The sequence below is a fragment of the Mastigoproctus giganteus genome, chromosome 5, assembly GCF_048544385.1.
Source record: "Mastigoproctus giganteus isolate SK-2022 chromosome 5, ASM4854438v1, whole genome shotgun sequence".
In the NCBI taxonomy this organism is placed as follows: domain Eukaryota; kingdom Metazoa; phylum Arthropoda; class Arachnida; order Uropygi; family Thelyphonidae; genus Mastigoproctus; species Mastigoproctus giganteus.
Window position 1 is genome coordinate 8,109,243 of NC_143579.1, and position 16,892 is coordinate 8,126,134.

The 16,892-nt window shown below is 37.2% G+C and overlaps 1 protein-coding gene across 1 annotated transcript in view; it reads left to right on the plus strand.

Annotated features, from left to right (window-relative positions):
• Nucleotides 1-16,892, plus strand: part of LOC150085152 (transmembrane protein 134) — a 74,067-nt gene that overhangs the window by 32,936 nt on the left and 24,239 nt on the right. Inside the window, exon 4 of the mRNA XM_090373052.1 lies at nucleotides 16,599-16,643. Coding sequence (XP_090229178.1) covers nucleotides 16,599-16,643 — 45 coding nt within the window. The remainder of the gene's footprint in view (nucleotides 1-16,598; nucleotides 16,644-16,892) is intronic.

Genomic DNA, 16,892 nt, shown 5'->3' on the forward strand with positions numbered 1-16,892 from the left:
TTAGATTGTTGGAATTTTTGACGCTGTATAAGTTTGCCTTGCAACATTTGTCACTACTAATGCTGATTTTTTTTGTGCTTTTTTACTCTATTCTAAATTAGCATTTCATCCCAATATCCAGTTTCTCTGCATTGTTGTTTCTCCACAATTAAAACTTTAATTGCTTTGTGATTCATAAAACTAACCATCCTGGGAAGCAGTCTGTTATAATGAAATTCTGTTTCACCTATATTCTCCTTTAAGTCCACCACTTCCATCTGTCCTCTTTATTGATGTGAACACTGGACTTTAAATGATGTAATAAGTCTGGATAACCATATACAGGGTCATGGCTCTGGCTTTCTCTCAGTCTGAATTCTGTTGTGATATTTTACAGATGGACCTAAATATGAAGAATCTAATGAACATCTTAAGTGGTGTCAGAGTTTCCTTGTGGAACTTTGCAGGAAAGAGGATCTCTCAACCCATGCCATGCAGTTGCCCTCAACAGGACTAAAAATTTTCAGAGACATTAAGCTCAACATCTTAATTCAGTATTGAAGATGTGGACATTGATCTTTGGTCATTGAGAGCTGCCTGTAAAATAGAACAATAATTAAAATTGCAAAAGCCGTGAATTAGGGTTGAATTTGAAAGTGTCTGCAATTCTGCCCAGACACGATAGGAGGGAGTATATGATGAGAGCCCTGTCGATCAATTTGGCCCTGGAAAGATTGTGCAAGCCTCAAGGGGTAGAATTTTTTTTCAGCCTGGTCTGTACTTGTTAACAGGAGAGACTGCTTCTACAGGGATGGGATACACTTAAATAGAAATGGTGCAAGAATGTTTGCTGATGCTATCGAGGCAGTGTTAGGTGGGTCGGAAAACTGCTAGATTGGGGGGATACAAGGACTAATAGATTCACCTCTGCCAGTGGCTACTGTTAAAGTGATTCTTGCACTGCTTCTATTGGAATGAGCCGCAGCCTGGAAAATAAGATGCAGGATATTTCAGAGACTGCTGGGAATCATTGGGTTACAAATAAACACATAGGTTGTGTTAGGGTAGCTAAGAAAAAGAACAGGTGCATGTATACTTGCATGTACACCAATGCTAGGAGTTTAGTAAATAAATTTGATGAATTTGAGGTATTGCTCAAAACATCAAAGGCAGATATTGTGGGGATTTCAGAGATGTGGTGTCACACAGATATAAGGAATGCTGAACTGGAATTTGGGGAGTACAATGTCTACAGAAAGGATAGGAAGGGAGGAGGGGTTATGTTATTAGTTAAGAAATACATAAAATCCAAGGAAGTGAAGCCAGTCGACATTGCTGGACAGTGCAGTGTCAAGTCAGTTTGGTGTGACATAAACATTGGGAGATCAAAATTGAGAGTAGGAGTGTGCTATAGGCCTAATGACTCTGATGAGTATAATAAGAAACTACAGGGAAATAGAGTGGGCCAGTAAATCAGAGAGTCTTATAATGGGGGATTTTAATTTCCCAGATATTGACTGGAATTTGGGGGCTGGTTACTCACACACTAGCAAGGCTTTTGTGGATTTATTGGATGATTATTTTCTACATCAGCATGTTCGGGAAGCATCTAGAGGGAGTAATACTCTTGATTTGATTATCAGTAGTGATTCTTCATGCATTAAGAATCTGCAGGTAAATGAATCACTAGGTGGCAGTGATCACAGTGTGCTGAAGTGGGATTTACTCAAAGAGGTAACTACCATTAGGGGTAAAGGGAAGGGTTATTGCTTTCGTAAAGGCGACTACGATGGACTGAGACAGTATTTAAATTCTATACAGTGGGACCAACTGATGATGTTACCAACAGAAAATTCAAAATGGGAAGCATTCAAAGAACTTATCTTGGAAGCTACTAGGCTTTACATACTAACTAAGAAATATTGTTCAACGTTTAGGCCTAAGTGTATGTCAGATGAACTAATGAGACATATGGCAGAGAAGAAAAATGCATGGGATACAAACAAATTAACATGCGACACAGAAGCCTATGATAGATACAAGTTGATCTGTAATCAAGTTACAAAGGAGGTTAGGCAGGCGAAGGCAGATTATGAGAAATCTTTGTCAAGCGATGCAAAGAAAAACAGCAAAGAGTTCTTTACTTATGTAAACTCTAGAAGGAAGGGGATGAATCAGATTGGTCCACTTGATATTGATGGGTAAACTGTTGATGATCCTGCTCAGGTAGCTAACAAACTGAATGAATATTTTGCATCGATATTCACACATGAGGAGTTATTCAGAGAAAGGAATGCCAGAGGTGTATCCAACTCTGGCAGTAAGCTACAGAATCTTGTAATAACTGAGAGTAAAGTGCAGGAGAAATTGTTGAAGATAAATACAAGAAAGGCACCTGGGGTGGATGGGATCTATCCAGTTATATTAAAGGAGGCAGCAAAGGAAGTAAGCAAACCCTTAGCCATAATTATGAGAGCTTCCTTGGACTCAGGGGAAGTACCCATGGACTGGAGATTTGCAAATGTGACCCCAATTCACAAAGGTGGATCAAAGGGCGACACAAGTAATTATAGACCTGTTAGTTTAACTTCAGTTCCTGGAAAATTAATGGAGGCACTGGTTAAAGAAGCACTGCAGGATCATCTAGACAAGACTTCAGTTATAGCTCAGACACAACATGGTTTTGTTAAGTGGAAGTCTTGCCTAACCAATTTGATTGGATACTATTATGCAGTCACAAAAGAACTGGATGCAGGGAATAACTTTTGATATTATATACTTGGATCTTAGAAATGCTTTTGATACTGTTGCACATGGAAGACTGCTGCACAAATTGGAGCAGTGTGGCATTGGAGGCAAATTGCTGCTATGGATAAAGAGGTGGTTGAGGGGGAGAAGACAGAGAGTGGTAATCAATGGACACTGCGCATCGTGGACTAATATTATTAGTGGAGTCCCTCAGGGTTCAGTATTGGGTCCATTATTGTTTTCTGTATTTATAAATGATATTGATAATGGTATATCAAGCTTAATGTCCAAGTTTGCAGACGATACGAAGGTTGGCAGGGTTGTCAAGGACACTCTGACACTATGCTACTGCAACAGGATCTGGAAAGGTTGAGCAGATGGGCTGAGAGGTGGCAAATGAAGTTTAACATTGACAAATGTAAAGTACTACACATGGGAAACAGCAACCCCAGGGCAACGTATCAACTCTGTGGTACTACACTGACAGTGGTAGAGAATGAAAGGGACTTGGGGGTGATTGTGCAGGCAGATATGAAGTTCTCTGAGCAGTGCAGACGGGCTGCAAGAGTAGCTTATGGAGTATTGTCAATGATATATAGGAATCTTTCTAGCAGGGATAAGGAGGTGATTATTCCCTTATAAGGCAATGGTCAGACCACACCTAGAGTACTGTATACAGGTCTGGAGGCCTCATTTCAAGAAGGAAGTAGAGATGCTGGAACGAGTACAGAGAAGGGCAACAAGATTAGTGAATGGAACAAAGGGGGTGCTCTTACGAAGAAAGGCTTACGTTTTGTAAATTACAGTGTCTGGGGACTAGGCACCAGCGAGGTGATCTGATAGAGGTGTATAAAGCCTTGAATGGTTTGAGCATGCTCAGTGCTGATGGGATTCTTTCTCTTGCTCAGAATAATCACCTGAGAGGACATAAATTCAAATTGAGAAAAGACAGATGTAGGATAGAAGTGAGGAAATTTGCCTTTAGCCAGCAGGTGGTTGGTTGGATAGACTTCCATCCCTTGTTGTGGAAGTTGATAGCCTAAATAAGTTTAAGGCTCATCTGGACAGGTATTTCGAACGAACAGAGGGGTGAAGTGGAAGTGGTTATTTTTTATTTATTTATTTATTTATTTATTTTTTTTGGCTGATGCTGCATAAGCTTGCTTTCTTGCATCAAATGCCTGTACTAATGCTAATGCTAATTGATGACTCTCAAAGCCAGAAATATGTTTGCTATTTGTGGAATAAAATAACCTCTCTGCAATCTCTTTTTTGGCATTTTTGCTTAGCTTCAGCATATCTTTCTATCCACAGATAACAACTCCACACCAATTAAATGGATTTTTATGAAATTTTATATTAGTTCTTTTAGAAACATATGTCAAGGCATTCAAAATTTTGTTTACATCAGATTTTTTTTTTTTTTTTTAACTATGTATCTTTGGTTACTTGTTTTTAAAATATATCTTAGATTATATTCAGTGGATTTTAATTAAATTTCATAACGTTCATTTAGAATGCTACATAAAAAAAATTAGATGCTAAATAAGGTAATGCAGCATATACATTAACCAACTTGTTTGATGATGCTTGCATGTATTTTCCTGTTTTTTTTTTGTTTAATATATGGATTGTGAAATTACGTGACTCTTTGCTATGTACTAGATACCTCCAGAATGCTCAAATGCATCATTCTTTGCTTTCTGTGTCATTCAATTGAAATGATGTGGATGTTATTTGACTTGTAATTCTTATTTTGCAAACTTATTGACCATTTTAAAATTATCAATAGCAAACTGATAATTTTAATTTATCTCTCTGTCGGATACATTAACATATATTGAGTGATTTTTTTTTTTTTTTTTATTAGCATTATTATTAGTAGAGGTAAATGATGCAGGAAAATAAGTTTATATAGCATCAGCCAAAAAAAAAAAAAAAAATCCTATTTCACCTATCCATTCCTTCCAATAATTTGTGTAGTTCTTTGAATTTATTTAAATTATACTCTTCCACAATGTATGTGTGTTCCAAAAATCGACCACCTGCTGGCTAAAGGCAGACTTCTGTATATCTATTCTGCAATCATCTTTCCTCAATTTGAATCTATACCTCCTCATATTGTGTAGTCTAAGCAAAAGGAAGAATGCTATCAGCATTTAGCTTTCTCAATCAATTCAAAGCCTCAAACACCTCATTTAGATTACCTCACAGGTGCCTAGTCTTCAGATGCTGCAATTTGCAGAATTGAAGCCTTTCTTGGTAATAGCATCTCTGTTCCATTCAGCAACCTCGTTGCCCATCTCTGTACTCATTCTACCTCCTTCCTAAAATGAGGCTTCCAGACCTGTATGCAATACTCAAGATGCAGCCTGACTATTGCCTTATACAAAGGGATAATCACCTCCCTATCCCTGCTAGCAAAATTACTATATATCATTGACAAAACCCCTTGAACTGTTTGGCAGTCTGTTTGGATTGCACAGAGAATGTCATATTTGCCTGCACAATTACCCTCAAGTCATTTTCATTTTCCACCACCCTGAGTGAAGTACCACAAGTTGGTATGTTACTCTGGGATTACTGCTACCCATATGCAGTACTTTGCATTTGTCAATGTTAAACTTCAATTGCCATTTCTCAGCACATCTACCTAGATTTTCTAAATACAGTAGACCCCCGCTATTCACGGTATCTGTATTTGCGTATTCACGGTCGCTGATTTAATATAAAATGAAACCTAAAAAAATTGAATTTTAAATCGCTGTGAACATTTTCCGCCAAAAAAAAAACATGGGCGTGGCTAAAATTATCTTTCCCGGTCAAAACAGTGCTCAGTGGGTGGGGGGAGAGGGGTGACAAAATCGCGAGCGTGGATGTTTCTTGCTAATCCTTGTTCAGTATGTGCTATGCGCTTGTCATGGAAGAATTTGTGGTTTGCTTTTAATTTATATGCTTATAAATTGAATAAATTTATCAATTTGTATATCAATTTATAAATTGATATGCTTACAAAAGCAAAAAATATAACGTTTTGCAGTGTTAGTGAAAACAGACTTTTTCGAGTGTTAACGGAAGAAAGTGACGTTATTGTGGACAAATTCTTTTCTAACCCCTACAAAAATATCGCTGCGAATAACAAGGGAATTGTGAAAAGATCAGAGAAGGTGATGACATTAGCGAATAAAATTCAGTTATTAGACAAAATTTCTAATGGTGAAAGTGTCTCCTCAGTGGCAAAACATTATAAAATCAATGAGTCAACGGTACGATCAATCAAGAAATCGGAAGAAAAATCCACCGTAGTGTCCGTGAAAACGCGCTAATTGCTTCAAAAATTTGCTCTGTAACTCGTGATGTTAAATTAGAAAAACTGGAAAAAGCTTTAAATCTGTGGATAGAAGACCGAACTCAAAATAAAATTCCGTTAAGTTCACTCATCATTCGTGAAAAGGCAAAACTCCTTTATCAACACTTTAGCGAAACTGGTGATAGCACTGGCGGGATAAGTTTTTTAGCTATAGGAAAGGCGCTGGTTTGAAATTTCTAATAAATATTACATTTAATATTAAATTGTTTCTTATTTTCATTTCGATGCCTTATGCTTGCATTTCACTATGTACTGTCTATGTACATAGTCATATTTTGAAGGTACATATAATACATACATAGACAAAATTTTAGACAAGTTTTTCTTATATATTTCATACTTTGGAACGGAACCCCTTTATTACTATGGGAGCCATAACTCAGTATTCGCGTTTTCGGTATTCGCGGCATTTCTCAGGAACATAACCCCCCCCACTATTCGCGAGGGTTTACTGTACTGTTATAGCAGCATGCTGGTATTACTGTCATTAACTACCCTGCCAACCTTTGTATCGTCTGCAAACTTGGACATTAAACCTGGTATATCTTCATCAATAACATTTAAATATAGAGAACAAGAATGGGGCTAGCACTGAAACTTGGACGACTCCACGAATAACATTAGTCCAAGAAGAGCATTAATAATCACTCTGTCTTCTCCTACTGAACCAACCCTTTATCCAGACCAGTAACTTGCCTTAATGCTACACTACTCCAATTTGTACAGCAGTCTTATGTGCAACAGCAATTCAAGTATATGATATCAAATTATTTTTACATCCAGTTCGGAGCAGCAGTGCGTAGCACACACTTCTTGATTAGACCGGTGTTCGAGCCCGTCACCACCAAATACGGAAAGGTCAGGGAATGACCACCGCATATCCCGGAGCAATATGGCCTTAGTTGCTAATGCTCCTAAAAAAAAAAATCAAATAACAAATAAAAATAACATCCAGTTTCTTTGTTACCACTACATTATAATATCCAATCAGTTGGTCAGACAAGATTGTCCCTTAATGAACCCATGCTGTGTCTGAAGTATAATTTGCAGCCTTGTCTAGATGATCATGCATTACTTCTTTTACCAGTGACTCCATTATTTTCCTTGGAACAGAAGTTGAACTAACAGGTCCGTAATTTCTTGTGTAGTTCTTTGATCTGCCCTCATGTATTGGGGATACATTTGCACATCTCCAGTCCACAAGGGCTCCTCCTGAATCCAGTGATGTTCTCATAAATATGGTTTAGCATTTGCCTTAATAAAATGGGCTAGATCCCATCCATCCCAGGTGTCTTTCTTGTGTTTAACTTCAATTATCTCCTCCACTTTCCTCTCAGTATTTCAAAATCATTTAGCTCCTGTTGGTTAATGAAATTCAAACATCCCCTTCCGTAATGAATGAAAGTATTTTACATCTACATGCGAATGTAGATGTAAAATACTTACTCAGTTTGTCAGAAACTGAAGCAGGATCATCAACATTAGAACCATTGATATTAAGTGGATCAATATGATTCGATTCATCCCCTCCTTTTAGTGTTTACGTAATTAAAGAATTCTTTGCTGTTTTTCTTTGCATCCTTTCCCAAAGATTTTTCATAATTTGCCTTCACTTGTAACATTCTTTTTGATTTGATTACAGACTAGTTTAAATGTATAGCAGGCTTCTGTGTCACCCGATAATTCATATGCATGCTATACATTTTTCTTCTCTGCCACAAGTTTCATTAGTTCATCTGATATCCATTTAGGTCTAAGTCCTTGAACAGTATTTCTTTGGTTGTGTAAAAAGCCTAGTAGGGTCTGTGATTATTTCCTTGAACACTTCCCATTTATAATTTTCTGATGGTAACATCATCACTTGGTCCATTGTTTAGAACAGTGATGGGCAAACTTTTTTAGGAGTGGGCCAAAATATAAAAGTTCCTCATAATCTGGTTCGAACTGGGATGTACTGATTCTGAGAAGTGAAGTTAAATGCTTATCTGTCAGTCTGTTTCTAATACAACTCTTTCAAAGTTTCATTGTAGAAAACACCTGTTCACATATATAGGATGAAGCAAACGTAGCACTATCTTTCTGGGCAGATTTGGGAAACTTGATTTCGACAAAGATTTGTATAGCTCTAATTTTGGGACATTGAGAAACAACTGTTTGAGGTGATTATTAGATTGCAGTTCAATTAATTCAAGCTGCAAGTCTGGTCTCACTACTTCAGTCCACATTAAAAGGCATGCTGAAAATATCCAAGTCTTTTTCAATGGCACTGAAGTCTTGAAATCTTCGTTCAAATTCAAGATGAAGTTTTCTCAGGCCATCTTCGTAGCTCTTAAGCTTGTCTTTATTTACTGGAGCTATTGAATTTAATCTCAGGAAGTGAGACAAGTCGTTCTTAGCTATCTGATTAGCAAACAGAACAAGTTGTAGTTTAAAACCTTTGAGATGGCCCCAGATATCATCGATAAATTGATTTTTTTCCTTGCATTTTGACATTCAACTTGTTCATGTGACAGAGATAATCTGTGAAAAATGCAAAATCCGAAAGCCATGCTGTATCTTCCAGTATTTCACACTTCACAGACCCCTGTTTCTCATAGAAGAATGACACTATCTTGTCTTTCAGCTGCCAAACTCGCTCGAAGACGTGTCTTGCACTCAGCCACCTAACTTTCGTGTAATACAGCACATCAGAGTATTCAGATTGCATGGATTCAAGAAAATCTCGAAATTGTCTGTAAGCCCACGAGATCGAATAGTATTTACAAGCTTCACGATTACATCAAGCACAGGTTTCATATTCAAGGCAGATTTACATGGCATCTTGATGTACAACACAATGTAGAAAGACAACATTATTCCCGGGGTATTTTTGATTAAAGATCCCAACAAATCCAGATTTTTTACCTGTCATACTTTGTGCTCCATCGGTTGTAATACAGTCGATTCCGGTTATTTGGGACAGATCGGGCTAGTGCATTTTGGCCCGATTAAGCGGCTGCCCCAATTATCCGAAGATTCACGTAAATAGTTAAAAATACAATTTACCCACCCCCCCTTTACAATTAGTTCACTGTACAATCAAATCACATTACGACGAACTCACCACAGTAAAGTACCGTTCACTATACGATGTGTAGTAAGCGCCGGTCATTGTGATCACGTTTGTGAATTGAATTTTAATTCTATTAAACAGCGATTCTAATTAGCGAAAATATGAGGGATACTATCCACAGGCTATAAAAGTAAATATATATTAAGCACAGATTTACTCTTTATTACCTTACCAATTAAAAAATTAATGATACGTGAAAATCGGAAGAATATACGTGATAATCGGAATAATTAATACGTACTGTAATATGTACATACTAACTAAACTAGTTGACATTTCTGTTCACTGACATTTGTGGATGGGGGTTAAAATTTAAAACAGTAACAAGTTAAGCAATCAATAACAAAGAACACGGCACACACAAATTGCAAGTAACACAACACGCGCAAGTGAGAACGGAGTAACAAATTACGAAGCTTTCAAAATAGGAATGAAGAGAAGATTCTGAAAATTATTTTTTTTATATGATTGAAGATTCCATTGAAGTGTAAACACATTTTGCCATAATAACCCACAGAATTCCAGCTGTCGGTATTACCGCAAATTCAATAAGATCGAGTTTACTGTCCGTTTATGATAGATTGCACTAACACAAAAGCCCAATAAACAGGTGACTGCTAATTGTTTTTATTGTTTTATGGTTGTGACCTCCAGAAATCCCACCGAACTACGTGGTACGGTCGGAGACAATCGTGGGGTAATCTCCAGTGCTGAGGTCTCCTGCCCCGATTAAACGGCATTTTGTCCCAATTAAGCGAAGTAAACCCTGGCTATTTTCTCGATTGGTTTTTGTTTTTTAAGATTTGCCCCAAATAAACGGCTGCCCCGATTAACCGGTGGCCCGAATAACCGGAATCCACTGTATTACATATGTTTGTTATAGGTACTTTCAATGTTGAAAGCCCTTCCTGAAATTAATGAAAAATATCAGACTTTGTTGTTGTTCCTTTTAACGACCACGTGCATGCCAATTCCTCAGTAATAGAAAAGTTTACATCAATACCTCTTGTTTGTTATTTAGTTTTTAGGAGCATTAGCAACTAAGGCCATATTGCTCCGGGGATACGCAGTGGTCATTCCCTGACCTTTCCGCATCCTCCGTATTTGGTGGGCACGGGCTCGAATCCCAGTCTAATCAAGAAGCGTGTGCTACGCACTGCTGCTCCAGTCCACCTGGCTACGGAGGTGCCTCCAGCACCTCTTATAAATAATACTAGCTTGAGCAGTATCATTTATATCAGTGCTTTCATCCATAGTAATGGAGCAGAATTTAAATTGACCAATCTTTGACTCCAACTGTGATGTCAGATTTTTATTTATGGCTTCGACTCTAGAAGTCACAGTTTTTTGTTTCCTTTCATATTTGTACATTGCTTTGTAATTGGAATTTTTATGCTTTGAAGTGAAGTGGCGGGAAATGTTGTATTCTTTGAAGACTGCTACGGTTTCATTGCAGATGAGACACAGTGGTTTATCCTTTACAACTGTGAAAAAGTACTTCCAGGTCCATTCATCTTTGAAAACACTGCACTCTGAATCAATTTTACGTTTTTTAGTGGACATTTTGGGGTTGAAATATTTTACTAATATCCACAATAAAACCCACAAGCACCAACAACAATACTATTTTTAATAATTTCACCATCATGACACTAACATTCAACATTTATGAAGTTGGAATGCGCTGGCCTGTCCGCCATCTTTCCATTCAACGTTAGGTTCCCGCTTCGCGCACATTCCCAAATTGACTAACGTTATTTGATGTGGTCATGTGGACAAATATTGGCGCCTCTATTGTTGTTAATATAAACTCGTAAGCGGTATATCCAAATTCTTCTTTCAAAATCTTGTTTCTATTTTTTTTTTTTTTTTAATTTAAATATAAAAGCAAATAAGTATATTTTAATAAATTTTTATACATATTTATTAGGGTGGGTTTCATTTTTAGCACATGCAAAAGTTTTTAAATCAATTTCTGTATAAATTATCCCATCTATTTTTTTCATATGCAAAAAATATTGAAATTTCTATGTAAATTTTCGCATATGCAAAAAATGGAACACGCCCTTAAATGAATTTTTTTAAAACATTGAAATTGAAAATTTCTATACTATTTATTATTTTAAAATCTGGAGCGGGTCAGATAGAACCTCTAGACGGGCTGCATCTGGCCCGCGGGGCGTAGTTTGCCTATCACTGGTGTAGAATTTAAAAACTGTCTGAGACTACTGTAGTCACTTTTATGAAAGCAAAAACTGTTACCTTTACTCTTTATGATGGTTACATTTTTAAGTAAATCCCACATTAGCATTAATAGAGGCATATGATGCAAGAAAGCAAGCTTATGCAGCATCAGCCAAAAAAAAAAAAAAAAAAAACTTCCACTTCACCCCTCCATTTGTTCGAAATACCTGTCCAGCTTAGCCCTAAATTTATTTAGGCTATCAACTTCCACAACAAGGGTTGAGTCTGTTCCACCAACCAACTACCCGCTGGCTAAAGGCAAATTTCCACAATGTATCCCACATCTCTTTCCTCAAATCTGCCTGCACAATTATCCCAGGTCCTTTTCATTCTCTATCACCTTCACTGTAGTACCACTGTTTCCCATATGTAGTACTTTACATTTGTCGATATTAAACTTCATTTGCCACCCCTCAGCCCATCTGCTCAACCTTTCCAGATCCTGTTGCAGCAGCATACTGTCAGTAGTGTCCTTAACAACCCTGCTGACCTTTGTATCATCTGCAAACTTGGACATTAAGCTTGATATATCATCATCAATATCATTTATAAATACGGAAAACAACAATGGACCCAACACTGAACCCTGAGGGACTCCACTAATAACATTAGTCCATGATGAGCAGTGTCCATTGATTACTGCTCTGTCTTCTCACCCTCAACCATCCCTTTATCCATAGCAGCAATCTGCCTCCAATGTCACACTGCTCCAATTTGTGTGGCAGTCTTCCATGTGCAACAGTATCAAAAGCGTTCCTAAGATCCAAATATATAATATCAAAGTTATTTCCTGCATCCAGTTCTTTTGTGACTGCATCATAGTATCCAATCAAGTTGGTCAGGCAAAACTTTCCCTTAACAAAACCATGCTGTGTTCGAGCTATAACTGAAGTCTTGTCTAGATGATCCTACAGTGCTTCTTTAACCAGTGCCCCTATTAATTTTCTTGGAACAGAAGTTAAACTCACAGGTCTATAATTACTTTCAGCCTTTGATCCTCCTTTGTGAATTGGGGTTACATTTGCACATCTCCAGTCTATGGGTACCTTCCCTGAGTCCAAAGAAGCTCTCATAATTATGGCTAAGGGTTTGCTTACTTCCTTTGCTGCTCCCATTTGTAGATCCCATCCACCCCGGGTGCCTTTTTTATGTTTATCCTCAACAATTTCTATTCCACTTTCCTCTCAGTTATTACAAAATCAACTAGCTCACTGCCAGAGTTTACTTCACCTCTGGCATTTCCCTTCCTGAATAACTCGTGTGAATGTAGATGCAAAATACTCGTTTATTTTGTTAGCCACCTGGGCAGGATCATCAACAGTTGAACCATCCATATCCAGTGGACCAATCTGATTCAACCCTTTCCTTCTAGAGTTTACATAGGTAAAGAACTCTTTTCTGTTTTTCTTTGCATCCTTTGCCAAGGATTTCTTATAATCTGCCTTTACCTGCCTAATCTCCTTTGTGACTTGGTTACAGACCAGCTTATAACTATCATAGGCTTTTAATTTATGTGTATCGCATGCATTTTCTTCTCTGCCATATGTCTCATTAGTTCATGACATCCATTTAGGCCTAAACCTTGAACAGTATTTCTTATTTGGTATGTAAAGCCTAGTAGCTTCCAAGATAAGTTCTTTGAATGCTTCCCATTTTGAATTTGCTTTTGGTAACCTCATCAATTGCTCCCACCGTATATAATTTAAATACTGTCTCAGACCACCGTAGTCACCTTTACGAAAGCAAAAACTCTTCCCTTTACCCCTAATGGTAGTTACCTCTTTGAGTAAATCCCACTTCAGCACACTGATCACTGCCACCTAGTGGTTCCTTTATCTGCAGATTCTTAATGCATGAAGAATCACTACTGATAATCAGATCAAGAGTATTACTCCCTCTAGTTGCATCAGCATGTTCGTCTGAACATGCTGATGTAGAAAACAATCATCCAGTAAATCCACAAAAGCTTTTCTAGTGTGTTAGTGATCAACTCACAAATTCCAGTTAATATCTGGGAAATTAAAATCCCCCATTATAAGACTCTCTGATTTACTGGCCTACTCTATTTCCCTGTACAGTTTCTTATTATATTCATTAGGTCTATAGCACACTCTGACTCTTAATTTTGATCTCCCAATGCTTATGTAACACCAAACTGACTCAACACTGCACAATCCAGCGATGTCGACTGGCTTCACTTCCTTGGATTTTGTGTTTCTTAACTAATAGCATAACCCCTCCTCCATTCCTATCCTGTCTATCCTTTCTGTACACATTATACTCCCCAAATTCCAGTTCTGCATTCCTTATATCTGTGTGACACCACGTCTCTGATATCCCAACAATATCTGCCTTTGATGTTTTGAGCAATGCCTCAAATTCATCAAATTTATTTACCAAACCCCTAGCATTGGTATACACGCAAGTATACATGCACCTGTTCCTATTCTTAGCTACCCTAACACAACCCATGTGTTTACTTGTACTGCAATGACTCCTAGTAGTCTCTGAAATATCCTGCAGCTTGTTTTCCAGGCTACTGCTCATTCCAATAGAAGCAGTGCAAGAATCACTTTCGCCTCTGCCAGTGCCTACCGTTAATCTATTAGTCCTTATATCCCCCCAAGCTACCATCAATAAATTGTGACCATTGCCACCTAATGGTTCTTTTATCTGCAGATAAAAGAACCATTAGGTGGCAATGGTTCTTTTATCTGCAGATTGCTAATGCATGAATAATCTCTGCTGAAAATGAGATGAAGTATCTCTCTCGCTCTCTCGCTGCCTAACATGCTGCTGTAGAAAACAATCAACTAATAAATCACACAAAAGTCTGGCTAGTGTGTGAGTAACCAACATGCAGATTCCAGTCAATATCCATAAAATTAAAATCTCCCATTATAGGACAATCTGATTTACTGGCTGACTCTATTTCTCTGTGAAGTTTTTCATTGTACTTATCAGTCATTAAGCCTATAGCTTGCCCCTACTCTCATTTTCGTGAAAACTAACCCAGTTTTCGTCCGATAAGCACTAAACTGGGTTAGTTTAGTGCTATCACACAAAAGTAACCCAGAATTGTACTGGCCACCCATATCGACCGGAAAATTTTATGTGCTTCTTAAAGAGGAGCATAACCCCTCCCCACTCTTATCCTGTCTGCCATTTGTGTACACATTGTAACTCCCCGTATTCCTATTCTAGATTCCATATATCTGTGTGACAACAATATCCCCACAATATCTGCATTTGATTACTTCACCAACACTTCAAATTATTCAAATTTAATTACTGTGCTCCTAGCATTGGTGTACATGCAAGTATACATACACTTCTTCTTACTCTTGGTACTTTAATGTACAGCTCATGTAGTTGAATCATTTGTATTTAGTTGTATTTACTTGTTTTGTGATGACTCGCAGCAGTCTTTGAAATCTCTGACACCTTGCTTTCCAGGCTGCTGCATATTCTCCAACAGAATCAGTGCAAGAATCACTTTTGTCTTTGCCTGCAGCTATTGTTAATCTGATGGTCTGTGTATTCCCCCCCCCCAAGCTTGCAGTTTTCCGAACAGCCTAACACTAATAATCCTGCACCCTTTCTATTTAAGTATATCCTATTCCTGTAGAAGCACTCTCCTGTTAACATGTACAGACCATGCTTGGAAAAATTGACAAGGCTTTATCATATACTCCATGCTATCATGACTGTTCAGAATTGCGGACACTTTCAATTTTAATTTTTAGTTGTGACTTTTTCTCAACATTGCCCTGTACTTGTCAAGTCTGCAGTTATCCTACTCTTAATATCATTAGTGCCAACATGTACAACAGTATCACCTTTTATGACATTAAAAGGTCATCTCTACACCATCATCTACTTTTGCCCATGGTCCTATTCCACCTATCCTTCTTGCACAATATATTTTCCATTTTTCTGACAATAGTCAACAATAACTACCTCTTGTGGGACTAGTGCATTCTGCTATGGGAATTGCCACTGTAGTGCCTGATGCACAGGTGTGAGGTCTTGTATTGAATTGGGCAGCTGAGAGCTTGATGGGCCCACCTCCATTTTAATTCCTTTGAGGACACCCACCCTACTCTTCAAGATCTCATAAATGCCCATCAGAACATTTATTTGCTGGCTAATTCTTGACACTCTGCACCAAACATACACCAAAAAGACATTCTCCTTTGCTGTATCATGTTCCGTTCCAAAAAGTTCTGTAAACATTGCACTAGTAGCACATTTTGTTAGGCTGTTATTTGTGGAAGAATCTCTTCTTCGGTTTTCTCTGAGCCACAGCACTCCTGCTACTTTGAGCCCACTTGCTTTGCTGCTCTAGTTTGGGTCATGATTTCCATTTAAATTCAGTATAATTGAGAATATCGCACTAAAGTAATACTTAAATGCGTTAATAGCATCTCTATTCACTAGTTATGTTGCAATAATACATATTACACTATCAAAGTTTGTATTATATGTATTACACTATCAATTTTGCATTATATGCACTCTTATGCTGCTATGTTATGTTGGTAAAGTTAAAGGTAATTATAATAAATAATAAATTTATCTAATCACTGCTAACCTACATGATTTGAACTTTCAAGATCCCTGTTACCACAATTAAAATGCTGGGATTTCCCTATCAGGCACTACAGTATAAGTTACAAGATAAAATATTTGCACCAAATCACCAATACAAAGGTTCCACATATATTAAGGCATAACTTAGAAAATTTGAAAATAAACTGAAGATTGTGACTAGGACTCTAAAGCTATTTATTGAATTTTATATAGCATGTTAATTAGGTCAATAAAATGGCAAAATTTAAAAAAAAAACTTATCCATTCCCAGGAGTGCAGAATTCTTCGACTTTACAGTTTGCAATCTCAAAGCAGATAAATGATCTTAATTTTTCACTTTTTAATGAATTGTGCTCTCTTAATAATTTTAACAGGAATCTTTAATAACAGCATAATCACTGCCAATTAATATAATGTTTACCCTCTTTGTGTTGTTAGACATGAAGGGTTTTGTATTACAGCCACTATAATTTGTTTTTCTTTGTAGGGCAATAAAATCAGTATTTATTTATACTCTATGTACTATTTTTTATTTTTTTTTATTTTTATTAGGTTTATTAACAACAGGAATTGTGGTGCTTATTCTGCCTGAAATGGGTAAGTATAAGTCTACTATAATAGAGATGTAATTGTATTCTCAGTATAATATACTGCATATTTAAAGCAATTCACAGTGTATTACAAGGAGAGTAAATACTTATTTTGGTTCCTATCCTAGCAGTGCCGAGACCACTCTTGTTTTTGATTTTTTTTTTTAAAATGAATTGATGAAGGATAGAAAGTGTGATTGACAAAATTTGCAGTTTAAGTAAAGATTGGAAGGGGAGTTAATAATCAGCACTAAGC